At 44.4% G+C, this 27,494-nt stretch overlaps 3 protein-coding genes across 9 annotated transcripts; 1 reads left to right on the top strand and 2 right to left on the bottom strand.

Moving 5' to 3' along the window:
* Window positions 1–331: 331 nt before the first annotated feature.
* Window positions 332–10,123, bottom strand: si:dkey-119m7.4 (uncharacterized protein LOC560629 homolog). 3 transcript variants are annotated; one of them, XM_048984987.1, is made up of 10 exons: window positions 9,755–10,123; window positions 7,801–7,904; window positions 6,777–6,931; window positions 6,327–6,495; window positions 6,054–6,177; window positions 5,414–5,520; window positions 4,419–4,630; window positions 3,590–3,698; window positions 2,889–3,101; window positions 332–2,310 (listed from the first exon to the last, which is right to left on the bottom strand). In XM_048984987.1, the coding sequence occupies exons 1-10, from the start codon at window positions 10,121–10,123 to the stop codon at window positions 2,250–2,252; spliced, it is 1,623 nt and encodes a 540-aa protein (XP_048840944.1). In that variant the 3' UTR covers window positions 332–2,249. The 3 variants fall into 3 exon arrangements, with proteins under 3 accessions (XP_048840944.1, XP_048840946.1, XP_048840945.1); XM_048984989.1 differs by lacking the exon at window positions 9,755–10,123 and adding an exon at window positions 8,584–9,748; XM_048984988.1 differs by having other exon boundaries at window positions 6,777–8,962; window positions 9,755–9,894.
* On the bottom strand, window positions 10,073–27,387 carry tube1 (tubulin, epsilon 1). Of its 5 annotated transcripts, XM_048984992.1 has the most exons (14): window positions 27,176–27,386; window positions 26,789–26,862; window positions 26,548–26,600; window positions 26,397–26,457; window positions 26,153–26,268; window positions 25,466–25,587; window positions 23,095–23,282; window positions 22,802–22,974; window positions 22,185–22,325; window positions 21,665–21,805; window positions 21,041–21,215; window positions 20,354–20,514; window positions 19,735–19,750; window positions 10,073–10,172 (listed from the first exon to the last, which is right to left on the bottom strand). In XM_048984992.1, the coding sequence occupies exons 1-12, from the start codon at window positions 27,198–27,200 to the stop codon at window positions 20,356–20,358; spliced, it is 1,428 nt and encodes a 475-aa protein (XP_048840949.1). In that variant the 5' UTR covers window positions 27,201–27,386; the 3' UTR covers window positions 10,073–10,172; window positions 19,735–19,750; window positions 20,354–20,355. The 5 variants fall into 5 exon arrangements, with proteins under 5 accessions (XP_048840949.1, XP_048840948.1, XP_048840950.1 ...); XM_048984991.1 differs by lacking the exon at window positions 10,073–10,172 and having other exon boundaries at window positions 19,114–19,750; XM_048984993.1 differs by lacking the exon at window positions 10,073–10,172 and having other exon boundaries at window positions 19,114–20,514; window positions 22,802–22,929; window positions 27,176–27,387.
* ccn6 (cellular communication network factor 6) lies at window positions 14,991–19,025 on the top strand. Its single transcript, XM_048984995.1, has 5 exons — window positions 14,991–15,250; window positions 16,531–16,810; window positions 17,454–17,672; window positions 18,022–18,215; window positions 18,490–19,025. The coding sequence occupies exons 1-5, from the start codon at window positions 15,203–15,205 to the stop codon at window positions 18,784–18,786; spliced, it is 1,038 nt and encodes a 345-aa protein (XP_048840952.1). The 5' UTR covers window positions 14,991–15,202; the 3' UTR covers window positions 18,787–19,025.
* Window positions 27,388–27,494: the final 107 nt, after the last annotated feature.

Genomic DNA, 27,494 nt, shown 5'->3' with positions numbered 1-27,494 from the left:
AGTTTTCAGCTCAGTCGCTCGGCAGCAGAGTAGGAGGCCGGGGTAGGAATTAGGCTAAAGGAGACAGCAGCTGTTGCCTTTGAGGGCTTTTTGCTGCTGTCTAATTGAAATCCCAGTTGTCTAATGTCTTTACAGCAGTGCGATCCCGACGGCCCCGTAGCCAGGTCCAGATACTCACCGCACTAGTGCGCAACCCGACGCCCGTTTCCAAGCCGGATAACCTGGAATCGACGATCACTTAAGAGTGTAAAAAGGCACGAACAAAGGAGGGCACCCTACTGTAACTGTGTGCATAATTGAAAAAAAGAAAAAAAAACCCTACACATTAATGTCCAGTCAAACATATGATAAAACAGTATTTAATTTTGATGTGATTCATACTTTTTCAACAATAAAAACAATGACCTGCACTCAATATTATAACACAGGGGGAAAAAATCCAGACCGTAAAAATAGAGAAGCTGTATGTCACGTTGATGTATCAGAAAAGGAAAAATTAAAATACCACTTTTGTCCATATGGTGGCAATAGTAGGTTATAAAGTAAGCATAGTCTTCTGTTTTCAGCAACAGCCACGTATCCAGATTAAAGAGTTTATGTTGGAATGCAAAAGGCGAAATGCAGCGCACAGCCCGGATTGCATCTGCAGTGCACTAAACCACCAGAGAGTGAAGACATTCATCTTCCATATACTCTTGTCCAGTAGAGGGTCGCGGTAGTAGGTGAAACAATCCTTACTTAAACAACTAATCTTAAACACTTAAACTTAAACTAAAAACTAATCATAAACTAATTTGGGTTATTTAAATGTATTACATATCAATGGTGCTAGATATGAAATTACCGTATGTAATAAAGTATTGTTAATAGATTTAAGAGAATATGTTTTATATATATATATATATTGTTGAAACTAAGAGTTCAAATTGATTAGAAATAATCCATTTATCCAATAGCAAAATAAACAAAATGGAAGCAATATCTCCACCTCACTGTATGCACCTTCACTGTATATACCTTCACTGTATGCACCTTCTCGCTGTTTTAATTGTCCATAAGTCAATGTCTTCACACTGCACTGTCATGCTGGTCCCTAACATACACTTTCATTCCAGAGCAAAAGGCCACATTGAAGTCATCAAGAAGGTTAAAAACATGAAAATTGAAATACATCCTAAACTTTTATTACAGTAGCCAAAAAACATAATAATAAATATAACCTTCCGGAAGTCCAAAGAACACAAGTATGTCAAATACAACATTCTGGATGTTTATTTAGTTTTGTGTTTGACTGCAGCTGTTCTGGATTGGTGTATTTTCAGATTTTTCAGGGTTTTGTAGGATAAAATATATTTTAAAAGACTGTGACAGAGGCTGAGTGGGATTGCAAACACAGCAGAATGCAGAGCAGGCCATAGGCTGAAACTGCTGGAGAAGGTGTCACTCTGCAGTTCTCAGTCATATTTTTAAGTGGTGGTTTGAATATGCAGTCTCTGTGATTTTGTTAACACTTATTATTTAATCGGCAAGACTGTGGCCCGTGAGAAAAGGAGTCGTGCATATTATGAGATACAGGAGTATCTTGAGTAATCTGCTGGCACACAGTATTGGCCGGAGAAATCATCAGTACTGTTACTTAGGTACCAGTACAAGAGGCATGTGGATTCTGCACTTTGCTAATGTTACAATGTATTAAAAATGACCATGTCATTATGTTAACGGATAGGCTAAAGCTCTTTACTTCAATGAAATAACATGATGTTGATTTCTCCTGTATGAAATTCTCCTGCATGTTTTTTACATGATTTCCTGGACTGTATATAATCAGGAGTGATTATGATTATTTTAAATAAGGTTTGTTTTTTTTTAACCAAAAAGTAAAAAAGTATGGACAACAGAAAAATTGTATTGCATTACATGAAACAGTTCACATGGCACCTGGCATCAACAGATTTGTGTCTATTTTAACATTTTGTAACATTATTGTAATAACATAACTCCCTTTGGTCATTTAATGAGCACTTTGTGATTTACGGTTCACTGCACACAGAAAGGGGAAGACTTTCAGGGGCCCAGATACTGGGGGGGGGGTGCCTTGGAAAAACGGAACTACTGCCGGAACCTGCTCGGCAAATGTTATCATCAGCACCCTCCAACCCCCCCCCCCCCCCCCAAAAAAAAGGGTTGGGGAGCCCGTTCAGTAGAATTATCTTTGTCTTTGTGTGGTCCTGACCACGGGGGGCGGGGGCTCAGATCATGACCTCCAGGGACCGCGGGGCTTGCTTGTAGAGGACCTGTTCTGCATCCTCTCTGTCAGGAGGTAGACATTCTGCATTACAGTGTTTCCATGGAGACGGGCTATTTACGTTTCCAGCACTGTTTGACTAATGTTATACCTTAATTTTCCTGTGCGGATTAATAAAATATTTTTCTGTCTGTCTGACTGACTGCATATCCATCTATCCATTATTCATCACCCATCCATCCGTCCGTCCATCATTCCAACCATCCATCCATCTGTCCATCATGTACAGCTCTGTGCTATGTGCTGCCTCCACTGAGAGGAGTGAAAATGATGCAAAATACGTTGTTCTCAAGACCATGCTGTCACATAAGCCATAGGCTTCTTAGGGGACAATGAGCAAAAGATGTTTTCTAGCGCACACTACAGTAAAAATACCCAAGGAAGCAAATAACCAAATCTATTCTGAATTATCAGCATAAAGATAGACTAAAATATGGCAGTTTAGGCCATGCCAGTATTTACACTAATTCATTCTTTATTATTCTTCTTTATTAGTAAATCTTTCCCTGGCATCTTTTATCTGTTTGTTCAACTGCACCCCCGTCCTGCCGTGAGTGAAAAATGTCCCCTCTGCAAAGACTACCTGCACTGGGTCTGCTCCACATCCTTGATGGTGTCGGGCAGGGGCTTGCCGGCAGTTTCGGGCAGCATTAGAGCAAGGGCAGCCCCCAAGAGGGGGCAGACGCCAAACACTGCCATGGGTACCTCCTTCCTGTGGCTCGCCAGCAGGTGCATGATGGGAGAGATGATGCCTCCGGTGCGGGCACACATGGACGACACGCCCATTCCGTTTTGCCTGCAGCAGGAATGGAGGTTTCAGCGGCACCTACTACATGTCAAAGGAAACTCCTCGCTTAAAATATCCACGTTAAATATCCACGAAATAACCTTTGATATATATTTCTTTTAATCTAGGAGAAACTAAAACAGAACTGATATACAGTAGCTGAATTCAAGTATTCAGCTAATTTAAAATCAGTAAAGTATCTGAAGTGCCTGAAAATAACCGGATTTTCAGAGGTTAAGGGTCAAGAGACAAATATCTCTCATGTGTGGCCTGTAGTATACAAATCACAGAATAAACCCACAGAATAATGCAGAAGATGCAAATATCTTTCTAGGTAAGAGTGAGGAATCCCCTGTCTCACCCAATGCAAGACCTGCCATGGCGATACGTAAATGCCCAAACCACTGCTGAGTGCTTAGTGTCCCTGACGACAGGCTGTGCGCTTTCTCTCACGCAGTCAGTGTGTCAGCCGAAGGAGAACGTGCGGGGACCCTCACCTGATGACCGTGGGAAACACCTCTGCGGAATAGATGTATATCACAGAGACGGAACCCGTGATCCCGAATTTTCCGATCATGGCCAAGAGAATCCTCAGAACGGGCATCTCTGCGAAGACAACAGCGAAGGCGGCAGCCCCAGATCAGACGGGCATTTCAGGAGCTGTCCTCGTATGACTGAAGTACAATGTTCGGAACAACTGTCCATAAACATTCATGTAAGTCTTGGATCAGGACTGTGTTGGAAACACTCCTTGTGGCCCCAGTCCTTTTATTACACCCATCCCTGCCATTATAACTGTGCTAGGGACCTTGGGTATGTTTGCTTGTATACAAAAGAAAACCAGAATAGAACCAGTTTATAAAGTGTGCATAACGTGCCCAATGCCTGTGGCTGCCACATACATAATTGCAATGCAATACATGCAGTGATGTCATTGTGTGCCTCTACTGAACTCATTTAGGCTTGGCCTTGAGTCCAGCATTATGAGTCATGGAGGAATCCTGGAGGATCCTACAGGAGCACAATCACCAGAACTATGAGGCCTGAGAGGCCAAACGTTACAGTGAGCTGGACCAAGACCATGCCTGCTCTCGGGGCAGTATGTATTTATTAGTGTAGACTGCGTAGCATGTACCTGTGAGCTCAGATTGTATTACTGTGAATGAGCGTATGACGGACAGATAAGAGTTGAAATAAAATAGAATTATGGCCTAAGTTCTCTCATAAATTATGTTAGTAAATTATGTTAATGACAGTAGCCTCATATGGGATTGCATCATATGGTCATTTCAAGGGTCATGCATTAGTTTATGAAATGACACTTACTGTCTGGAACAAAAATGGTTGAAAGGCATGCAAGCCCTCCGGTGACGAAAAAGCAGATCAGACAGATCTTCCTGGATCGGTTGATGGTGAAGAGGATGATGGTGCGGGCAGGTATTTCCACCAGTCCGAAGATAAACTGGGTGAGGTAGATGTTCATGCCAAAGGCGGTGATGTTCAGAGACAAGCCATAATAAACCAGCGAATTAACAAACCTGAGGACAACAGAGAGGGGAAAAATGAAGAAAGCGGGTTTGTTTTTGTAGGTCACAGGCTTTGTTTTCCCACCTTTCTTTGTAGACAGGAAGAGCTTGACCGACAAACATGGGGTGCAAAAAAACAGGAAATGGTAAAAATGTGTGAAAGTACTGTCCCGTTAAAGGGCAAATGGAGCCGTTTGATGAGACACGTCAAATTCTAAAGCTTAAGAATTCTCAGATTTACAAAAAGCATTTTTGTTTTTCACAAGCAAAAACAAGCGTAAAGAACAAAATTCTCTGCGTTAGGAATAATGGAAGCTTTTTGCATTTGCAAACATGTAGGTGTGTGTGTGTCTTCACATGTGTGTCCTTGCCTTTGCTCCAAGTCAGCAAAGTTTCATAAATGAAACATGACCGTGGCAAGTTCAGCCCCCCCCACTCTAAGGTGACACAGTGCGTGTATAAATGATCCTATAATCACAGAACATCACGAGAAAAAAATGCGTGTTTCTCAAATGCTGCTGGATGCAGACAATCACCACAAGCCTCATTTCATACCATAGCGAATTACCCGGCCCTATCGCTGCCTTGCCCATCCGGCTTGGTGTGTACCGAGCTAAATGCTTATCCGACACGTCACCTGTCAGCACATTACGTCAACTACATTTACGGCAAGCTGTGTCTTTGTTGCGATCAGAATGAAACAGCTTCGGCCTATGACTGGGCAAAGGTAGGATGTTCGCTTCCATGAGCAATTTCAGCTACAATTAGCCTTTGAGGAAATGGTTGTGAAATTACCAGAGGTAGAACAGTATCAGCGACCGCTTCCTCATCCTCGAGGTGCGGACAAGGTCAATCAGGCTGCCCTTTTTCCTCTTTGCCTCTCCGTTGAGCTCATTGGGTTGCTGTAAAGCAGATGGAAAACGTGTATCTCATTAGCCTCGTGGATAGTCATTACTGAAGGCTAATGAGGAAAATGTTGCGCAAAATGCTAGCAAGATCACAGTACATAGATACATACATCTGATCCCACTTGTATGTTGGTCTGGTAACACTTTACTTGATGGGGCGCAAATACTTAGTAATAACTCAGTTACTACTGAAGTACAAATAATAAACAAATCATGAACACGTACAGTCGCTACTTGAGATAAAAGATGCGTCACGATTCATTAACGATGAACAAACGTGAGATCAGTATTTCACTTGTGTTGTTCATTACTCGTTCCTTAAATCACAAAGGTTTACAGAATTAACAGATATAGTAACAAATATAGTAACAGCTTGAGATAAAACATACGTCACGGTTAATTAATGATGATTTAACATGATGTCAGTATATAACTAAGACTTAGTTTGTAATAGCACAATACTATATTATTTGAGCCCTTTCAAGTAAAGTGTTGCTGTTTGTCTAGGTGACAAATAAACACTGGACCTGAAACAGCTCAAAATTGGGGGGCAGCGGGTTTCTGTTCCTTATTGCTGCTTTTTGGATTAGATCCACGGCTTCCTCCTTCTTCCCTTTGGTTATTAGCCAGCGGGCAGAGTCAGGCAGTACCCTGTGGGCACACGAGCAGCGGGTGTCAATGGTCAAGCTTTACATGATCCCAGGGCACACATCAAGCTAGTAAACCAGAAGGTCATCCAGATGTACATCCTGCGTATGGAAACACAGAGAAAAAAATGACTGAGGTGTTGTAGGTCTCACCAAATGTAGAAGAAGAACAGGAATTCAGGCAGAGATATGGCCAGCTGCAGTGTCCTCCAGTCACGGATCAGATACGCAACTCCAGCCAGCATGATGTACCCCAACCCAAAGAAGTAGTCGGTGAGCAGGCCGGCGAGCATCCGATGCTTCTGCCCCGTCCATTCCGTACCTGGAGTCCATGTCGAAAAACGGATGGTCAAGATTCAAGGCCAAGCAATTAGCAACCTTTAGCCTCAACTACTCATGACTGAGATTAATCCCACATGATAGTCTTGTGACGCTTGCTTATTTCAGTAAACATATTGCAAATTTCTTTGGTTTTATAACAAAAACGGATTACACCAGACATTTGTGTTTGAGTCCCTTTGGACACTGACCTGAATATTTGCCTGAAACATAATATATATATGGGGGAAGAATAGAATGACATGGTGTTGAATGTGAACTGACCTAAAACGAAGATGTTCATGATCACTGCAGCAACAGTCATTCCGACCACAAAGCGCAAGAACATGTAGGTACAGACATTCGGGGCAAAAGCGGCACCGACTCCAAAGGTGGCCTGAACAGCTAAGGCAACAAGAATGATGATCCTTCGGCCGTATCTGGAACAAGACAAAGTTACAGGTTTGCAGAATGATTCCCATCTTTTCAAAGGACAGAATGTTTGCAATATATTTGACTTGGAGGCAGAATGTGGTTGAAAGCGTGTTTCAAACTGAGTCGGCCACAACACCCTGAAAACAGCTGTGACATTCTGTCGCACAGAAAGATCAGATAAGACCGATTTTATACTGGGTTTGCAGGTGTGGTGCATGTGATCCTGGAAAAATGCCTTTGTAATATCTGGCTGCTTCATTGCCCCTTGAAAGGTTTCTACTGTCAGCCTGAAACTAACATTTTCACCATGTATGCACTTTCATGTTATTTATGGAAAAATTATGCTAGCAGCCTCATAATACTGCATGTGTACTGGAAGACTGCATTAGGTATTGTCTTACTGCCATTGTAAAAATTTGCTTTCCGGGATAGCTTAGTAAATGAATTTAATATACATGCCCTTTTTGGTGAGATTCAAATAAATTTCATTCTATCCATCCATTTTCCAAACCGCTTATCCTACTGGGTCGCGGGGGGTCTGGAGCCTATCTCGGAAGCAATGGGCACGAGGCAGGGAACAACCCAGGAAGGGGGGCCAGCCCATCGCAGGGCACACTCACACACCATTCACTCACGCATGCACACCTAAATTTCATTCCCAGTTAATATTTTTATATCCTCATTGTATTCCCTCCACCAGCAACAATGGAATTTAAGCACCGTAACTGACAATTTTTTTTAAAGGCAACTTTGCAATGACAGTACAGTAGCTTTGCAAGCAGGTAATGCCTTGGTGGTGTATGTGCCCTGTCTGTCTGCAACAACCAGGGGCCTTGGAAGAAGCTAGAGCTGCATCGTTAGTGTTCACCCTTACTTATCTGCCAAAACTCCAGACAGAAGAGCTCCAACCAGAAGTCCGAACATGTAGACTGATGATGCAATAGTGTTCAGTTTGGCTTTATCGCACACAAGATCCCACTGTGAACAGAAGAAGGACATGTGGCACAAGGACAAAATGAACATGTTTTTCTAAGAAAAGGAAACCAGATCGTACTATTAGCCACATGTTCTATCTCACTACAAGGCAAATAGCACCCAGAAATGAGTTTCTCCTATTGCATCATCATCATCATCATCATCATCATCATCTTTCCACCGCTTCTCCTAATAAGGGTTGCGGTGACACCAAACTCAGCTCAGCTGTCCTTTTCCATGGCCATAGACAGGCTCATTCTGTGGGACCCCTAAATGTTCTCTAGCCAACTGAGAGCTATAATCCCTCCAGCATGATTGCAGGTGAGGACAGCGACACAGACGGCGATAAAGCACATCATCATCTGCAAAGAGCAGGGCTGACCCTTCTAGCCCCCCTGAACTGGACACCTCTCCAGCTATGTCTGTACTTTGATATCCTGTACATGAAAATCCTGAGCGGAAGTGGAGAAGATGCCAACATCCTTTCCAAGTGGATTAAACTTTCTGCTAAGGATGTGGCCACAACTCTTACTGAATTTGTCGGGGGTCTGAAGAGCCCCTAATAACAGCCTAGACTCTCTATATTGCTACAAGCCCCCACTGCATTCCCACTGCATGTGCCCAGACTTCCAGTCACATGCCTTCTCCAGGTCCACAAAGCACATGCAGGCTGTGGCAGCACCTTGGAATCCACACCTCCAGCCAGCCTGGCCCCAGGGTTTCGGTGTGGCATAGAAGGGAATCCTTGCTCAGTCCGGAATCCACATTTTCCTCCCGAATCCTAGGGGATTTTCCTGTCCAGCACCCCAGCTAGGTTTTCCCAGGAACACTGAGAAGTGTGATCCCTCTATAGCTGGAACACACCTTCTGATCCTCATTTTTAAAAATAATGATCTCCACCTCAGGACAGATGTCATCGACCCCCGCAGCCTTTCCTCCACCACCGTAGTAACTTCAGTCACAACAACAGGCTCCTGCTTTGCCTCCTGATGAGTTCCTCAAAGCATTCCTTCCAGTGCTTGACAATATCTCCGGAGTTGGTCAGCGGCTCCCCACTACGGCTGGAGAAGCAGGGGAAGTTTTTTTCTGGTTTTGTATCGTACATTGAATTCATCTTCTGCAACACAGACTGCCCAGACATTCCCCACAAGTCCTACCTGCTCGTCTGGCCTCCTTCCCACATACCAACTCACTACTATCGCCGATAAACCTGATCATTGATCTTTGACTTGAGGCGCTTTGTTATCATGTACACTTATGGACATTTGTGTGTTTTAATATAGCTATATACACTTTTGATCCGCTAGGCTTTCCTTCCTAATCTCAGCCCTACAGGCATCACCATCACTCTGGTGAATACTGAAGTCTCCCAAGAGGACCACAGAATCTCCGGGTCCTTCCAATCACCCCGGCCACCTTCTTTAAGACGGCTGTGTGCTCCACACTGCTGCACCACCCTCAGCCTGAGTATCCCCACAGATACCTGAGGTCATTCACCACAGGGAATTCCAGAGTTGGAGAGACTGTCACTGATCAAGAAGTCTGGTAAAGTGGAGTATATCTAGCTGATGCCTTTCTATCTCTCACAATAGCTTGGGCTACCTTTCCAGAGAGGTGAAGTTCTACCTTTTATTACAAGAGCTTGAAGAGGACAAAGAAAGCAAAGCCTATACTACAGGAATCTTGAGCTTCTTCCAGCTGAAACCTGTTTTGGATATTATTATACACATTTTCTCGCACCCAATAACTATGGTGGCAGGGAGGTCCTCACAACCCTAGTTTTCCGAGTGAATAACTATGATCATCTGCTATCGACAGACACGCCGGCTTTCGTGCACATCCTGCCCACTCACCTCAGTCACCACTGTGCTGGAGAAGACCTCCTTGCTGTACTCCCAGCCGCCTGCACAGCCCTCTGTCGTGTGGTTCTTGCTCAGGACTATGACACTGCTAAGGTTGGCCAGCTCTTGGGTATCAAGGGCTGTGCAGGAGAGGTCAGGAACCCCCCCTGGTCCAGCGGCTTGGCTGATGTTCAGGGGGAGGGCTTGGTTACCTGCCAGCGGCCATCTGGAGCGACATATGTGGGGGGGCACAGCCCCAGTGAAAACAGACATGAGCGTGTGGCATGCCAGGAAGATCTGCGGGAGGCACATCCATACGTGCAAGGTCTTCTGGAAGTTTCCAAAGCTGCCAATCTTGTCGAGAATATCATCAAAATTCATGGCTGGTGCTTTTTTCCCTACTTCTTCTCCTCTGGAACCAAAGCAGTGGCTGCAAGTGAAGGAGTAGTTTGAATCTCACCGAGGGAATTATAAAGTCATGATTGAATCAGTGCTCTAAATGAACCTAAAAGAGAGGCACCCAAGCGGCTGAACTGGAATCCAGAGAAGGCAGCTCGTCCGGCTGCTCAGGTTCGAGCGATGTGCCTATGAAGCCAGTTAAGTTCGAGAGTCATCACCTGTGGTTTGATCGCAGAAAGGGAGCAAGGGATGCCTTCCTCCGCACACCGGCAGTGTGCACCGCACACAGCCATATGACTCTCTTTTGCTGGGAGTGACCTGGCTCTCCTAGGTGGAGTCATCACAGGGGAAGGACTTTCTGCTCTAGAGGAGTAAAAGCGCCGTGCTGATTTGCCTATTTGTGTGTGATGGTCTGAGAGAGAGAGAACCTTCAACAAAAAGGCTGAAAGAATCACCAAGAAGAAGAGGAGAGCACTCCGGAGGCTGTTAAATATGAACTGTTTGGTTTGTGTTCTTGTAAGAGTGTCGCTCTTAAGGATGCATCGCAGGTTGGATTTCTATCTGTTCTGAGAATTGTTTTTTCACGCAGTGACATGCAGATAGTTAGTCAATCCATTGGGTGACATAAGCAGCCATCTAGGACACCATCTCCTGAGGGCCTCCCACCTCCTAACCCTAACCCTGGCAAAGTTAAGTTTCGGGGATGCTTATGGCTCTGTTTGGGGTTCCCAATGGTTCCCAAAGATGATCAGAGGTGAAATTGTTAGATTAACTAAACTTGCATAGACAAATATGCCATCAAAGTATGACCACTATCTGGACAAAACACATAGCTTACACACACGCAACAAAAAATCTATACATTCCTTCTGTAGAAAAGAAGCTATAGAATACAAAAACCCAGTGGGTGACAGTGATCTGTAATCCGTAAATTATTTGCACTTTAACTGGCCTGAAACTGCTCATCACTCTCTGACTATGCGTGTGGTAGTCAGAGAGTGATGGGTCTGTCTCACTCATGACATGGATTCCCACAATCCATTTAGCCACACCAACATCATCCTCCAGGAGGCAGAATCGAGCACACTGGGCTGAACCCTCAGCAGCAGCAACCGACGAAGGTCGTCAAACACAATCTTGCTGAAGATGTGGAGCCTCTTGCAAGTACCTGTTACGCTGCACTCGTTCTCCGACCGATGGGAGGCAGCGTAAATGGATGGTATGCACTTATTGGAAATACGTCATATGCTATATTTGTCAAGGCAGCTATTCATTTCCTGACCCGGTTTTTCAGGACTTTCAATAGGATTTTCAAGCCAGTTCTGGGCACCAGGACTGATGACTCCTACTTCAATGGGAAAAGGATGTTCAACCATTTGTCTGCTTCTGTTTAGCTGCCAAACTTGACGCAATCCAACGTGTGCTCACTTTAATGTGAAATTGCATAATGTATAAATCTGAATAAAACACAATTTCTACATCGATACTGAATTATACAGCAGGGATATTCCATACCCACCCATGACCTTGTCCAGGACAAGTGGTAGGAAGATGGACCAATATTTAATGCAACTGTATGAACACAAATAAATAAACCATAGAAACTGTAGAGGCATACAGTAGGTGCTAAAAACAAATACTGCATTATATCTTATCAATAACAGCTTTCAGCACATATCATACAGCTTATTAAAGCTGAGCTGTGTCCATTGATCCTAGTGCCTCCGCTCAAGGTCTCAAAATATTCTCCAGCTTCCCACAAAGGAGTGTGTTATTCCAAACAGGAGCATACATTTCTGGGTACACCCCCAGTACTGTAGGAGGCAGTGAAAGGGCAGGGCAAACCGATGGTAAGGTGTTCCCCAAATAGGTCGCAGTCCAACTGCTTCCAGAAGATCAGGCCACACCTGCAGCCTGCCTGGCTCCTGGGACACTGTTTCAGTGTGGCACAGAAGGCAGGCCTCTAAAGAGCTGATAACGAGGGTGTAAATATGTGAACCCCGGCATGGGGGGGGGGAACCGCGGAGAGGCCAGGCCTGCTGGGTCTGCACAGCGAAGCAGACAGAAAACCCAAAATGACAGACGGCAGTAACCATGGAGACAAAGCTGAGAATGAAATACAAAACCAACGGGTGTGAAGATGGCGGGAAGCAGCACGCAATAGTGGCGGAGCTGCCCTCTGTCACGTAACAAGACAAATCGGCAGAGGCTCCTCCACACTCTACGCAAAAACATCTATCTGTGAGTTTTACCCCTAAATCAAGAGGTTCGCCGGCACAACAGAAGGAGTGAAACACCAGCAAGATGCGATTAAATATGCATACGAAAGAAAGAAAGCTATTCTGGTTTTCTCCCATGGGTATTAGAAGGCTTTTTTAATTCACGCACTTTATTGTCATTGTGCAACACAACGAAATTATTCACTATTACACTATTATGACGAGGTGCATAAATTAATACAAAACCAACGTAAATAAAGAAATAAATTAAAACAAGAAAATTGTAGAAAATATGTTAAAGAATCTGCAAAGATGCCATATACAAGGTTGAATCTTCGAACAGATTATCACTACATAGAACTGATGACTACTACCCAGTAACATAAATTATTCACATATTGCACATATTAATAAACAGCAAACAGTATATTGCACATCCAACATAACTTACTGTACGCATTCCACGAGAGATTATTTCAGATTGCTCGAGGGACGGATGAACTCAGAGAAGCGAATTTATACAACCTATCCATCCTTATTCTAACTGCTTCTCCTGAAGAGGCCTATCTAGGCAGCACAGGGCACAAGGAAGGTGAACACACTGGCCGGGATGCCAGGCCACCGAAGGACACACCTGCGTATTTTTTGGATGGCTGAAAGAGCCTCAGTACACACAGTAATGAGATTCGAGCCCACAGCCCTACAGGAGACTAAAATACTTCACGAAAATTCACTCAATAATCACACTCCACCATAATTTCCGCAAAGAAAGAACGCTGAATAGTAGACATGGCTCCTTTCAGAGAGGCAGTGCTGCTTTATAAGTTCTGCACAGAAGCAAAGCTGTAGTTAATGGCTCGAGACTCGCGAGCCATGCTTTGGTGGGTGTGGTACTTCTTCTGTGTGTGAGCTGGGCTGGGGCAGAGGAATGTCCCTGAAGGTTTTCCAATAAGCCCCCAGGGGCCTAACCACACACACGAGACATGACTCCCAGTCGGCACGGTTCCTTAAACAAACAAACTGTGACTTCTAAGTGTGGCCATGTCATCTGGCCAAAAAAAAAAAAAAAAAACGTGACATACCACTGTCAGTTTCAGGTGCTTATGACGAAGCAGAAGATGGATTTTATACCTTTTACCACCATTGTAAAAAGTATAAACATCTCTCCATTTTTACACAGGTTTCTAGTCCTTTATGACCACCTCCTTTAACAAACTTGCTCTGAATGTAGATGCTCTTAATGTGCCCAATGAATTTTAGCTACAGGAAGGATCATTCACCTATACATGCCCATAAGCAAAACCGGGTCTCACCCGGTTCCATGTAGTATTCTATTGTACTTTGTCTTAACGTGATTCTCTATTTAATTCTGACGTGACCTTCAATGTCCTTTTGCGTCTCTCAGGGGTGTCACCAACCGCACGCTTAGGGAGCACTATCATAGAAACCTAACACATATATCGCCGGTCTTGAGGCACCGGTCTTTCACATTTCAGCAATCTGCACGAATTCTAATTGTTTGTTCATTCCCTTGTTTTGTTTTCGACTTACTGCAGCCTGAACTCCCTATGTGCTAAAAGAGCACTAGCACTGTTATGTGAAGCTCTGCAGTGCTTTTCACATGAATCATTCTGATTATGTTCATGCTTTAATCAAGTTGCAATTTTAGCGCATGTGCTGATGAATAAACAGATCTAACCAAATACAGTCAGTGACTTCCGAACAAAAACATCTCTTGCTGACTGACATGGCCGTGGCGACCTGGTGATTGGCAGATCCCACAGTAACACCACGTTTACCCCGCACACAGTCTCTCGGTCACCTTTCCAGTTAACCCCCCTCCCACCTCAACATCACACAACAACATGAAAACGGGAGATATTCCCATTGCACAGCCCAAAACATTTTGAAGATGCCACTATGTCTAAGAGCAGTCAGTCACACACCACCCAAAGAGGACATCTTTGGACTGTGGTAGGAAACCAGAGTATAGAGGGAATCTACCAACAAGAGGATGGGGAGAACATGCAAACTGCACACACAGCAGTAGTGTGAGTCAAACCTTCAGGCCCGTAGATGACAAAGGTCAATACAATTCACTGAAGCACCATGCTGCCCTCCAATATAATGAGCGATAAATTACATGCAACTGAAGATTGTGCTTTTCTGGAGCAAAACATTTAGAATGAAAATAGCTCGACTGTTCCTCTATCCTGCAGATTCCTTAGTTTCCTCTAACAGTCCAAAGTGGGGCTGGTGTCCCTAAAAGGATCCTAATGTGCTATTGAGTGTGAGGAAATGAATGAATTATTCAGACATTTTCCTCCTTTCATGAACTCGAAAACTGTGACTGGGAGAAAAAGACGTGAGGAAAAGATTTTCAAAAAAAAAAAGAAAATGTCATAATAAAAATGGTATTTTCAGAGAGAGAGAGAGACATCAAATTAAAATTTCAGCATCAGTAAACAGCACAGCCCCAAAGCCTAGAAAAAGGCAGAATTATTTCACGGAGGTTGTAAAGATTTGCCAGCTCGCTCCACGTGACCCTGTGTTTTAACGGATAAGGCTACAGTGTAGCAACATACACAGACCACAGCTGTGGCTCTTTGAGGGAAGAGGGAAATATTTCACGTTTGGACCTGTGCACCAGGCGAAGGTGTCTCTGCCTGGGAGACAGAGGGGGGCTTTGTGCCCCTCCGCTAGGTCAGCCCTCTCTCCTTCTCTCTCCCCCTCCCACTCGCTCTCTCTCGAACACACACAACACGCTCCCTCGATCTCCCGCTCCCTCCACACTTCACTTCCACCGCTCGTTCAAACGCTGTCCGATGCGAGTGCTAATAAGATGTCCCCGCTTCTCCGAAACGCCCTCCTGCTCGTACTGGCGCAACAGGTAGGAAATGGCAGATATACCTTCTCTGGCATAACTCACAGGCGGCAGCTGTGTGGGATGCTCCTCCAGACGCGTTACGACAAGGTGGTGGTGGGACGGGGGGGGGGCACTTTTATGACACGACACCCTTGTCTTTTAACAATGGGATCAGACAGGGGACGGTGTGACAAGGGGACATGCTTGCGGCAAAGAAATTAAGTACAAGAGAAGCTGATGATGTAGAACTTGGCAAATATCCAGAACGGCACAAAAACAGCAAGTACTACCAAACACTCCAGAGGGTGAAGTAAACAAACGATGTCACTCTAGAAAGACAGAATATTACATTTGCTAGGATATGCTACTAGGATATTTCAGTGGGCTGGAAACAAAAGTATTATTTAAAGGGCATGAGATGTTTTTTTTTTCTCCAGTAGAGATGGATAGAAAGCTGAGTGTGTGGTGTAAATGGTGACTAAAACAGGCTGCAATTTGGGGGTGGGGCTCAGGGTTTGGATGGATGCTGACTAAAGAGAGGTGGTTCGGTGGGGTTTGCATTCAAATCGAAGCGTTCTTATGGTCTGCGGGGACCTCATTCTGTAAACCTGACAGAAAGGCCTCAAACGGTTTTTTTTTTTTTTTACACGACCTTTGCCGACCCCGAGAAGCAGCAGAGTGTCGACACAGTTGGACAGGCAACGACAACAGTGACAGTGCAGAGATCTGAACAGGAGTAAACAAACCTTTTTTAATTTTTTTTTTTCGTTACTCACCTGCAAATGGTCACTTTTTGGGAGTGAAACCAAGAACATCTGCAGCATGAACGCTGAGACTGTTAACCGGAGATGATTACTCTGCTGCATGTTGAATTTCAGTGAAATACCACTGAGCTTTATGGTACAAAGAAGCCAGTTGTTTACATCGAGGGGGGGGGGGGGGGGTGGGATCTGAATCCGTTTTCTGTGCTTGCAGGCCACCCTTAACTTGCTTCTTTCTAAATAAATTACTCTATTAATGGCTGAGCGGAACGCATACATAGCATTCGCTTTTTATCGTTATCCATCATACAGGATCCATTTTTCCCTAGATTCTGTGCAGCAGTTACTACAAATAGACCTTGTGCTACACTACTTTAAATTAAGCTAACGAATAGGGGGTACATTGGGTAAACTTTAATATACAGTAAATATAAGTTTTATAACGGTAAAACAGGCTTTACATTCCGATTCGTTCTGCACTCGGAAGGAAATTTCCTGGTTTCAGGGGGCTTGCAGATGCCATCCTGATGCCACTGTGTCCAGATGTTCTGCAGGGTGCGGAGTCAGGCGCTGGTACCGGCACTGCACACGGGTCCGGCCCCGAGCGATCGCCAACCGCTGTGCCAGTGGCCGTGCAAATGTGGCCCCAGGCCCCAGTGCCCCCCAGGGGTCAGCATGGTGCTGGACGGCTGCAGCTGCTGCAAGGCCTGCGCGCGGCAGGTGGGCGAGGCCTGTGACGAGCGGCATGTTTGCGACCCGCACAAAGGCATGTACTGCGACTTCTCTGCCGACCGGCCGCGGTTCCAGATCGGCGTGTGCGCTTGTGAGTACTGGTCACGTCACCCTCTTAAACCGCATTAAACATTGTGGAAGCTGGTCCTAAGCTTTTAAGCAGCAAATCCCGACACTGCAGATTTTGGTGGTTCCACCTTGTTCAGCACTGATTCTGAAATGTGTCCAGGATTCTCATTTAATGATTTCAGGAATGGGTGACCTAAACCCAATTGTATTAGTGATTCACCTTTGCTTTAGGGCTGCCATTAACGGCTATTTTGCAGACGGTTCGATTAATCTAAAACCCCTCCTGAAAACCAAATTTACTGTTCATTCAAGTTAGTCTGTTGTCATTGCTGGGCTTTGGATAACGGACACCAGCTTTTCGGCACTGTATGGAAGTGACTTACGGCAACATTTTGAGAAGCAGATTAGTAGTACGTCTTAAAAATATTAATGAGAGGTATATTATGATGCCGAAAAAAGTTAGCAATCTGTATAAATTTATTGATGTTGATGCATTTTCAGCGTCAAAGTCATTGCCTACGTTGACTAATCATGGCAGCCCTACTTTGCTTCCATGCAATCTGACGGGTTCTTACCAAGCCTGTTGATACTGGACTGAGCACGACTAGAACTGGTTTTGGGTTTACTGCTATGCGGCAGTCATAGGCACCATCCCTGTTTCCCAGACATGATGGCTGTGGGCTGTGACCTGAATGGGATTCTCTACGACAACGGTCAGGCCTTCCAGCCCAACCCACTCTACAAGTGCATGTGCATCGCGGGTGCCATCGGCTGCATGCCGGCCTTCACCCAGAAGCCTGCCAGCCTGCTCGGCCCCGCCAACCTCCGCGCAGCTGCCAACACTGCTAAACACCAACAGGACACGAATTACGGGACCATGCCAGGTGTGTGTTTGCACATTCCTAGTATGCCTAATGTGATTCTCTTTTTCAGGCATCGGTTTGTCAGCATGGAATTTGAGCAGCACAAATTAACATTCCTTTTAAAAAACAAATTTAGCTTATTTTTTGACCAACAAATCTCAACATGACCCCAAATTTCAAAATCGAATGTAAAAGTTTCACACGTAGTGCGTTCGGTGGGGTACAAAAGGTGTGTGCTGATACCGTCCCCAAGGTGCCTCTAATACCGTCCCCAAGGTGCCTCTAATACCGTCCCCAAGGTGCCTCTAATACCGTCCCCACGGTGCCTCTAATACCGTCCCCACGGTGCCTCTAATTGTAATAATGAAAGCTTACAGGGATCGTCCTTTAGCCTGGAAGAAGAACTGCCTGGTCCAGTCCACTCCCTGGAGCCCATGCTCTCGGACCTGCGGGATCGGCATCTCCATTCGGGTCAACAACGACAACAGCAAGTGCGAGATGCGAAAAGAGCGGCGCCTCTGCCTTCTGAGGCCATGTGACAAGGCCACGCTGAAGAATGTGAAGGTGGCTATTCAAAATCCACACGACTTAAAGCCTAAAGTTACTGTCGAAATCACTGCGTCTTTCTGCCTGCTACGTGCGATCTCAGAATGCAGGAACACAAGTCAGGGTACTTTTTTTAACAAAACAAAAATAGGATTTAAGATCCTAGCTAGATGCCCATTTTAAAACTGTGCCAGGCCACACAGAGCTGAAATACCAGTGGCCTGCTGAAGGAAGTGTAGGTGAATCTCACCATCACTGTTCTAAGGCTGCCTCTATGTTGTCTGACCCATAGATTGCCAAAGGAAAGACCTGCCAGCCCAAGTTCCAGGCAAAGAAAGCAGAGAGGCTGCGGCTCTCGGGCTGCTTGAGTGTCCAAAGTTATCGGCCCACCTACTGCGGCGTGTGCAGTGACCGCCGCTGCTGCATCCCCAACAGCTCGCGCACCGTGTCTGTGCGCTTCAGCTGTGCACCTGCGGGGGGCAGTGCCCCCACCAGCGTCCGCTGGAAGATGCAGTGGATCACGTCTTGCGTATGCCAGAAGGCGTGCAGCCGACCTGGGGACATGTTCACGGAGCTCCGTCTCCTCTAGAACTCACCTGCATGGAGGCACCACCACCCCCCACCCCCCCAACCCACTGCCACGGGATGCTGGGTAAAATGCTGGGTCACCTGCTGGCCGCGTTCACTGACTGATAGCGTGTTAAAGAGTGAAAGCATTGTTTAGAATATAAAAGGAACTCTTGGTTGCAAAATAAGGAGATGTGTGTGTGTGTTTTTTTTAACACAAATTGGGAATCATTTCCCCACTGTGAATTACAAGAACTTCAAAAGGGGGGAAAAAATAGAGAAATGAACTCAGTTGAACTCATGGTAAACTGAAATGAATAAAAAACATCCACATGTTTATAACACTGAATGAGCGTCATACTTCAATTTATCGGCAAACAGGAATTATTTAAATAATACACAAACATTTGCAGCTTAACAAATTTGATTTGCCAACAAAAATAGTTGCTTACAGAGAGACTAGCTAGATATTTTAGTAAATGCTTATAGGAAAACTAGCTACAGTAGAATCTCCAGTCAGGGGTATCCAGAAATTGTCAAGCTTTCATAAAATTACACATCAGGGTTGCATTTCGATATTTTAAATGTCTAGTGAATAAACAGAACAAGTCATTTCTACATGAGTAATCACGACATGTAACACATAAGACGTCAGTAGGATTATGATGCATAACATCATTAAGTGACGCCTGCAGAGCAAGCTTAAGTCGCCACAGACGACGCCTCCTGGACATGCATTCGACTCACTTGACCCAATCAACAGTCACTGTGGACTTACAGAGGATAACAGCGATTACTCTGCAGTTGCATCACACCAGGCTTCCACAGCACACCGGCACAAAGCAACCCGACAATCCAGCTCCCGGCTGAACACGACTCAGCCAGCTGGCAGGAAAGGAAAGCAGAACAAGCCCCCATCATTTGTTCCCCAAGGTAACTAGAAATGACTCATTTCATTTAGAATTACTACCTGTGTGATGTTCCTTCTGTAATAAACGGAAAGACAAGCAAAGACATTAATCAGTGTAAAAGACACCCTCAATTAGTATTAAACACGTAATTGTCACGCACTGTCTCAATAAAAATGAGGAAACTGCCTTATTACACTTATGTTCACTTGAGCAACAATTCTCATGTTACCACCGATTGCTTTCTGGATGTTTGCTTATTGTTTTTTGGGGTAAATTACATCATACACTCTGCACACAAAACCACATCATCCACTAATCCATCAGGTGTTATGTTTTTCAAGTAAATCATTTCACTGCAGTGATTGCGATTGATCATTTATTATAAATGATTTACTTGGGCCTAAAGACATGCGTTTAGGAACAAGCAAAATAACATTATAGTATAAATCTATTCACAATGACCAGTTAAGCACAAGTATCCAATTACAAGTTTGATCTAAGATGGCTGGTAAATAAGATGCATTTCGCTACAAGGTCAAACCCACACAGCCACGCACAAAAAACATACATGTATACATTGCTTATAGTGAGTACATTCATTTTCCAACCGCTAATTTGCGTTTATGAAGTATAGAAATATGGAAATATTTCTCAGCTGACCGTAGGGGTGCAACAGACCTTTAGGTGGCGATAGTGAGTCTGGGTGCATCTGGGGTCAGTGTGCCCTTAGTGGCGTCCAGTTGACTGTATTCCTCTATCAGTGAAGATAGAGATGAAATGGCCTCTGTGAAACAGCCCTGTTCCATGCCCTCAACATGCAGGTAGTGGTGCAGGTGAGCCTGGAGGTAGAAGAGGGGCAGACAGCGGGCTCTCAAACCGAGGGCGTTCTGCTCTTTTCCTGCAGAGTCTCCTGATTACTCAACTCAAGTGTGCACCAGAGTTAATACAGTATCAATTTCTTACGCATTACTTTAGCTAAATAGTAGTAAAAATGGTGCCGGAATATATTTCATGTATATTTGTATTTTAATTTCGCTAGTTTCGGAAACAATATATGCAAAAATGTTTTCGTATAGTTTTAGTTTTGTTAACAATAATAACCCTGGAATAAAATCCATAAATACAAAACAAAATATCAGATATAAACATGTACTGTAGAACATGGCACAAGTGACAAAAAGTAGACCAATGAGGGACGTCACAAAACCCCAAATCCATGTAGACTCAGACCACTGGTTTGACCCCTGCAGAAACCCTTTAGTCCAGAGCCTGGACAGATGTAACCAAGCTCAGCGTGAGCTTCAGGGCGGAGCCACGCTCAAGGCGGCATTTTCGCCTGAGGCTACACAGCTCAGGTGCTTTTACCTTTTTCCTGTAGAGCTTCATGAACCTGTCCTTGAGTTCCAAGAAGGTGGGCTTCACGCAGGTGTTGTTGGCCAGAGCCAGCAGGGAGTGGGCGTGGCCCACGGGGGGGACTGAGCACAGGCTGGTTTTCCAACCTTCCTGGTTCCAGGACACGAACGGCAGGGAGGGCTTCAACCTGCAGTGGGGGGGCAGGTCAACAGCCAAAACAAGATGCCGTCGTACGACGTCTGAGTTTTATGCGTTATGAAACAACACAAGGTCACTATCTGCAAATAACCTTCAAATAACGTCCCTGACTTTTTATATCAAGATGCACATTAGCTTCAGGATGCAGATTCACATGCCTGATTTACAGCTCGATGAGACACAGATATGTCCTTTCATACGGACATCAGCTTCTCTTGGCAAATGACCATGGGGGTGCGTCTTACGGGAACAGGCTGAACGCCACCCCCGTAAAGTACAGATTTCATATTTTGCACCAGTGGTCTGCAGTGAATGGCAACATTATATCAGAGTTGTTGGCAATGGCACAGAGTGTAAGAGTCAGTAAAGTTTCTGCATGGAATGCAGAAAGGCTCCTTTAAGCAGGGCTGCTCAACCCTAGAGAGCACGTGGGCTCACCTCTCGATGTTCCTTCGAAGGTCAGATACTTGAACATTGCCCCGGACAACAAGGGCGCAAGCCAAGTAGAGGCTGTGCTTGGGGTCTGCCCGGATGAGCTGGTGGTCTCTGCTGAAGGCATCGGTGAACATCTGATCCAGCCTGAGCAGCAACACAGCAAGACACTAGTTAGGATAATCATTCCGGTTTGGCAGCTGACAGCGTATTTAATTCATGCTGACATTCTGAACCTGAAAAGATAAACCACTTCACTATGTTTACAATCTCACCATTTTTCATTTAGCGCACCTGCCCAATACAAAGCATACTTTACACGCAAAATATCAAAATGTGGGACACTCATCTACTTCTGTGGTTACCTCAGGTAAGAACTTTTGTTTGACCTGGCACAATATCGCCCTTCTGGCAAGAAGATTCTCATTCACGGCTGTATATAAAGAAACTCTTTAATACAGAACAGCACAAGATCTCCAAGAGGAGAGTGGCGGCGTAAAAATCGAAGCGGGGGTAGCAGACAGACCTCCTCGGCGGGACGTTGACGTCCGCTAACGTGTACAGCGGGGTGAGACTGGGGACCAGATAGTGCAGTCGCGGGAAGGGCACCAGGTTCATGGCGATCTCGTTCAGGTCCATGTTGAGGGATCCGTCGAAACGGGCGGAGCTGCGGGAGTGACGAGGAGTCAGGCCGAAGCTTTCAGCTCGTGTGCCCAAGAAGTCGCACTTAAACAGCAAACGCCTTTTATATTTATTCGAAAATTTGAAAAGTGCCTAGAAAATGAGTCGCAGTGTTCAGAAAAAAATAAAACCTACTTTTCTCCATCTTGCTCTGTTTTAATTCATAAGCTCAAAAGCAAAGTGAATTGAATATATTAATTCGAACACATAATTACCCAAAGTTTATTTCAGTTTCAGTATTCGGCTGAGAAAAAGATTTTTTTTTTATGAAATAAATAAAATTAATTTACCATAGGGTGTATGAATAGCTATGGCTGTATCTCAGCGTCACCTTTTAACAACTAATTTTGTTTGGTGAGGCAGTAAAATTATGTAAATACTGCACTAGCTGCCATTTCTGTTGCTGTGCAAGTCAAGCCTCCCCTGCTGACGCGAAAGTGACACAGCGCGACCTGCAACTACCTCGTCAGATTAAGCAGCAGGTTTGCCACGATGTTGTTCATGGCATCGAAGGGCTTCTCGGCTCCACCGGCCCCACCCTGGCCTGAAATGATGGTGCTGTCCTTCTTTATCACATGGCCAGGCTTTCCCTGGTGGGACATGTACCGAATCTTGTTCACTATCTCGACCAGGGACTGGGGGGAGCAGAGAGAAGAAGAGAGGCGGGGAAAGATGAGGTGAAGCTGAGGGAGAAAAAAGCCCCGGGAAGCGAGAGCAGAGAGCGAGGGAGGCGCCCTGGGGAACGTGCCGCCCACCTGGTTATCCACAGGCAGGACGCAGTCCGCGCGCTCGCTCAGCTCTCGCATGGCCAGCACGCTGTTGTACGGGGACGTGATCACGTCGTCCTCAGCGGAGGGGTACACGGACGTCACAATCCTGTACACCTCAGGGAACTCATCCTCCAGGAGTCTCAGCACGTAGGATCCCAGGCCAGACCCAGTTCCTGGCAAAGAAATATTTTAAAACAACAACGTTCTAAGAAAAACAATGTTTTAGCACAGACAGAAACTGGTAAAAAAAAAAATACACATATATATTTAACATAGGGAGCAAGAATTTCAGCATTGTTAGAAAAATATAATATTTGTGTTATGAAGTCTGCATGTAGGCCAGTTCTGGACAGAAAAATCACACAACATCCATACTCATGTTCTCTTCCTGCATCTATAACCATTTACGTTGCATCCATCTATCCGCTAACTGCTTATCCCCGTCAGTGTCACAGGAATTTACATTACAAATTGTATGTAATTATGAATTACATACTGTATATTGCAAATTCAAACATCAGTATTTACAGCAAAGCATTAAGCGTTAAGGTTAGCATCAGCATTAATAAATAGCATACTTCAATATACATATTAAGGAATAAATAGCATAGAGCAATACAGGAAGTTCTCGACACGCAAACATAATCCATTCCACAAACACTTACTAAAAACGCATTATGATCAGTGGCGTTATAAATAGGGAGGCTGTTAGTTTAACTATATTTTCCAGCAGTGAGGTTCTTACATCATCATTATTTTCAAAACCAAGTAGCTTTTATATAGCGACGCTGTCTATGAAGCAAAGTAGGGGGGTAAGTACTGCACCACTATGTCTCCCCGGACAGATTCACATTCAATCGACCAAATCATGTACATTGTGCTACTTCTATTTCAATGCATGTCTCCACCCAATTAGAATCTAATGTCACACCCACAACTTGCTCAAAACTGGCTCTATTTTTGGAAACACAGTTTTCAATTAACTGCCGTTCATCATGTCTGCGGAAGCTACAGTGGCAGCATGAGCAAACCTCGATATCGTCATTATCGTACATTATTAGAAACGACGGAAAAATCGCACTTATTCAAACGCTTACTGCGCACTATACAGACAAGCAGTCAAAATCAACGATGTTGTTGGTGATTTTCCGCTTTTTTTTCAGAACTGATTCTAACTGAACGCAATGGCAGTGTTTCTTATGAGAACTGTGATGCAAACACGTCGAGCCTCTTTTGCAGGTGTTCTCAAGTCACCCTTTATTAGTAGATTTACATTTTTTTGCTTTCAAAACCAGTGAAGAATATTGAAGACAACAATATAGACAGCAGCGTAGAATACTTTTGTAATAAATACTTGAAATTTTTGGGAGATCATTACATTTTACAGTAGCTCCAATGTAGTTTTGCTACTTTTGCTATGTAGCCTAAATTTCTCTGATGTATAGAATGTAGCTCAGCTATATTTTTGGAGAATAACTAGCAATGTAGCTACCACATTTTGTAAGTAGCTAACCCAACAGTGATTATGATGAATTGATTATTGAGGCAATTCAATGCATCTGTAAAGTTGGAATCAATTTTTGGGGATATAAAAAATGTTCCTAGTTCTGGGTTGCGTGCCTTTTACGCTCACATGCTACAGGGAGATGCAAAGGGAGCAGTGCTGGCACGCAGATTTCCAAAATAGGGTTAGGTTCATTAATATTACAGTTTGATGATCACTGAGCTATGACACTCTTGGGAAACTTGCCACTGAAAATAATATTGCCACTATGTTCCTTTTGGGAAATGCCTCTGTTTCGTAATGCAAAATAAGTTCTTTTTGCAAGCTACAGTAGCAATGGTCAAGACCGGGAGGAAGAGAGCTAGCTAGCCAGCTAAAAAGTCACGCTAGCCTTAGAGACTGCATTGGACGTTTCCCGTGGCGGAGCGTGAGGGATTTTGTGGGCTCATTCGCCACTGAGGTCTCAAAGCATCAACCTGCAGCATGTTTATAATTCATTATTTATTCTGATCCACAGATCAATCTTTTAGTTTCCTTAAAGCAGAAAACACACAAGCCAAATATATACTAGAAATAAGTAGGAAAGGATACATATAAAAAAAAAAATTACAAATCATAAATTAATCTGTATGCTGGCTTTTTGCTTTAGTCTAAAAAGGAACTCTATATCTTGGATATTTTTGTGTTTACAAAAGGCAAGAGCTGCCTGTATCACAATATTTGATATAACACACGATGTGAAATGTAATGGTCCTTGCCAAATACTACTGTGTGGAAGGATAACAGTGCAGGCAGAGAGGCCCTGTTCTGGAAGGCACCCCCGCAGTGGCGCACAGCCCTAGCGAGCCTCACCTCCCCCCATGGAGTGGATGAGGAAGAAGCACTGGAGGCTGTCGCAATGTTCTGCGGCCCGGCGCACCTTCTCCACCACCTGTTCTTGGCACGCGGGCCCATATATCCGGTGTCCGACAGCCCTGTATAGGAAAATGAGGTAGAAGCTGCACCCATTCGTATTCACCTGTGAACATGCAATGAATTCGGGGACCCAGCAGGACAACAGGACAAAGAACTCTGCAATCTGTCATTAAAAGAGCTAAGTACATATGACATGTCACTCAAGCCCGAGCTGTCAAATGCCAACACCCTGAACAGAGGCAACAGCCTGAGTCATAACCAAGAGATGAACTGTCCTCCTGCTTGTAATGAAATAGAACTACTCACTCCACCTTTAATGACACTGCAAGTACAGGACTCTCTACTAAAAGTATACAAAGAATAGACTACACGCACTACAAAGGCACACCTGAGGGCAGGGAGTCTTTGTCCAGCTCTACAAAAGCTTAATTATCGGTGCTGGTTGAGTGTCAGATGAGTCACTTAATTAAGATTAGTAAAAAAAAAAATGCTTTCAGAGAAGCACTGATGTTCAGACACTTCAAATGACACCCCAAAGCCCACAGTGCCTCGATTCTGTACTGTCACGCAAATTCACATTCACTTATACTGACAAAGAGTTCGGGCACTCATGCTCATCCGCACCAGTTGTTGCCAGATCCTGACACATCTGTCACCAGCTGCGTGCTGTCGAATACGTCTCGCAGAGGGCCCTGCAGAATCTCGTTGACGACACCTTCCTCCATGTCAATGAGGACTGCCTGTGAAAGGAGCAGAGGCTATCTGACAGCATGGCGGAGAAGGTGGGGTCTAAAGGGCCGGGTAGGGGTGACAGAATACGGGCGAAAAGACACTAACACCTAGGGCATTGTAAATCACAGTCATCTACCCTAGCTTTAAGGGATCGGATCTTTCCACCAGTGATGTCATTGTTCTCCCCGTCACTTCTCCTGCAAAAAAAAAGTCACACAGAAAAACTTTAGCTCTAACTACTAACATGATGTTTCAGATGAATGTTTAAAGTGAAAATCCATTGTTACCTGGTGTCAACATTTCTAAAGAAATTGCTTAATGCTTCATCATAAATTCCTTTCTAAAAACACAAAAGCAATATAAATGCAAAATCCAAACACTTAAAGCAATGTTGAATTTTTCAACACATTTTTCAAACTAAAATAGTGTACATTAATGCATATTTTATCAAACAGACAGGCATTTGCAAACTTCTTGTAATCTGGCTGACAGTCTGCCAGCCAAGCTGTCACGTGTAGTTACACTTACTTTATTGACGTGAGCGTGTTCCCGTAATGCCAGATCCCAGAACCTGCAGCCCACCTGATTACCACACTGGCCGACTGGGGAGAATCATAGTAAAAACACCGGGCTAATAATCAGAAGGCAAGCAAGCGTTTTCTGCCAGTCGTTTTTTAAATGTTTAATTTGCTTAACCTGCGCAATATGATACCAAAATAACTAAAGTATATTTTTAAACAGTTCAGTCGTATTCACAAAGTACTGTAATCGGCATTTGTTCCTTAATTAATTAAAGCTAGGACGAAAACTTGACTTAATAAGACAGGAATATACGGCAGTAAATTTTTGTGGTCAGCTAAATCCTACTAGGCAGTAACTTCAAACCAGACGTCAGTGATACACTATTTGTCTTACCTTGCACAATAATAGATTGTGTCATCTCTTTTTAGCATAGCTACGGTATAACAGAACAAAATAGTTCTCGTTCAACATGTATGCCTGGATATGTTGTTCGCTAACTTATAGCTCTGTTTTTGTCAGCTGTGTAACCACTGGATACCGCCGAAGCGCGAGGCTCAAGCCAAACCGTCGTTGGTTGATGACGTTACGTAGTAGAAGCGGGAAAGGCTGCTTCCCAGCGCTTAGCATATCGGGGGTCTGGATTGGTTAAAATGTGTCACATGGGTGAATTTCGCTAGGCAGAAGGGTCGGCATTTCCACTTAATTGCGTGGT

This window comes from Brienomyrus brachyistius, chromosome 19 (assembly GCF_023856365.1).
Source record: "Brienomyrus brachyistius isolate T26 chromosome 19, BBRACH_0.4, whole genome shotgun sequence".
Lineage (NCBI taxonomy): Eukaryota > Metazoa > Chordata > Actinopteri > Osteoglossiformes > Mormyridae > Brienomyrus > Brienomyrus brachyistius.
The sequence above is the reverse complement of the archived record's forward strand: the minus strand, read 5'-3'. Positions and strand labels throughout refer to the sequence as shown.

Excerpts from the sequence above, each read along its gene's own strand:
- si:dkey-119m7.4 (XM_048984987.1), bottom strand. The coding sequence starts at position 10,123 with ATGAATTTTGATGATATTCTCGACAAGATTGGCAGCTTTGGAAACTTC. Across the intron at positions 3,102-3,589 it reads GTGTTTCCCACGGTCATCAG|GCAAAACGGAATGGGCGTGT; the intron begins GTGAGGGTCCCC and ends TTCCTGCTGCAG. Across the intron at positions 2,311-2,888 it reads GTGGAGCAGACCCAGTGCAG|AGAGGATGCAGAACAGGTCC; the intron begins GTAGTCTTTGCA and ends ACCTCCTGACAG.
- ccn6 (XM_048984995.1), top strand. The coding sequence starts at position 15,203 with ATGTCCCCGCTTCTCCGAAACGCCCTCCTGCTCGTACTGGCGCAACAG. Across the intron at positions 15,251-16,530 it reads TGCTCGTACTGGCGCAACAG|ATGTTCTGCAGGGTGCGGAG; the intron begins GTAGGAAATGGC and ends CACTGTGTCCAG. Across the intron at positions 17,673-18,021 it reads GAATTACGGGACCATGCCAG|CTTACAGGGATCGTCCTTTA; the intron begins GTGTGTGTTTGC and ends TAATAATGAAAG.
- tube1 (XM_048984992.1), bottom strand. The coding sequence starts at position 27,200 with ATGACACAATCTATTATTGTGCAAG. Across the intron at positions 26,863-27,175 it reads ACAATCTATTATTGTGCAAG|TCGGCCAGTGTGGTAATCAG; the intron begins GTAAGACAAATA and ends GATTCTCCCCAG. Across the intron at positions 22,326-22,801 it reads CTGCTGCTTAATCTGACGAG|CTCCGCCCGTTTCGACGGAT; the intron begins GTAGTTGCAGGT and ends TCACTCCCGCAG.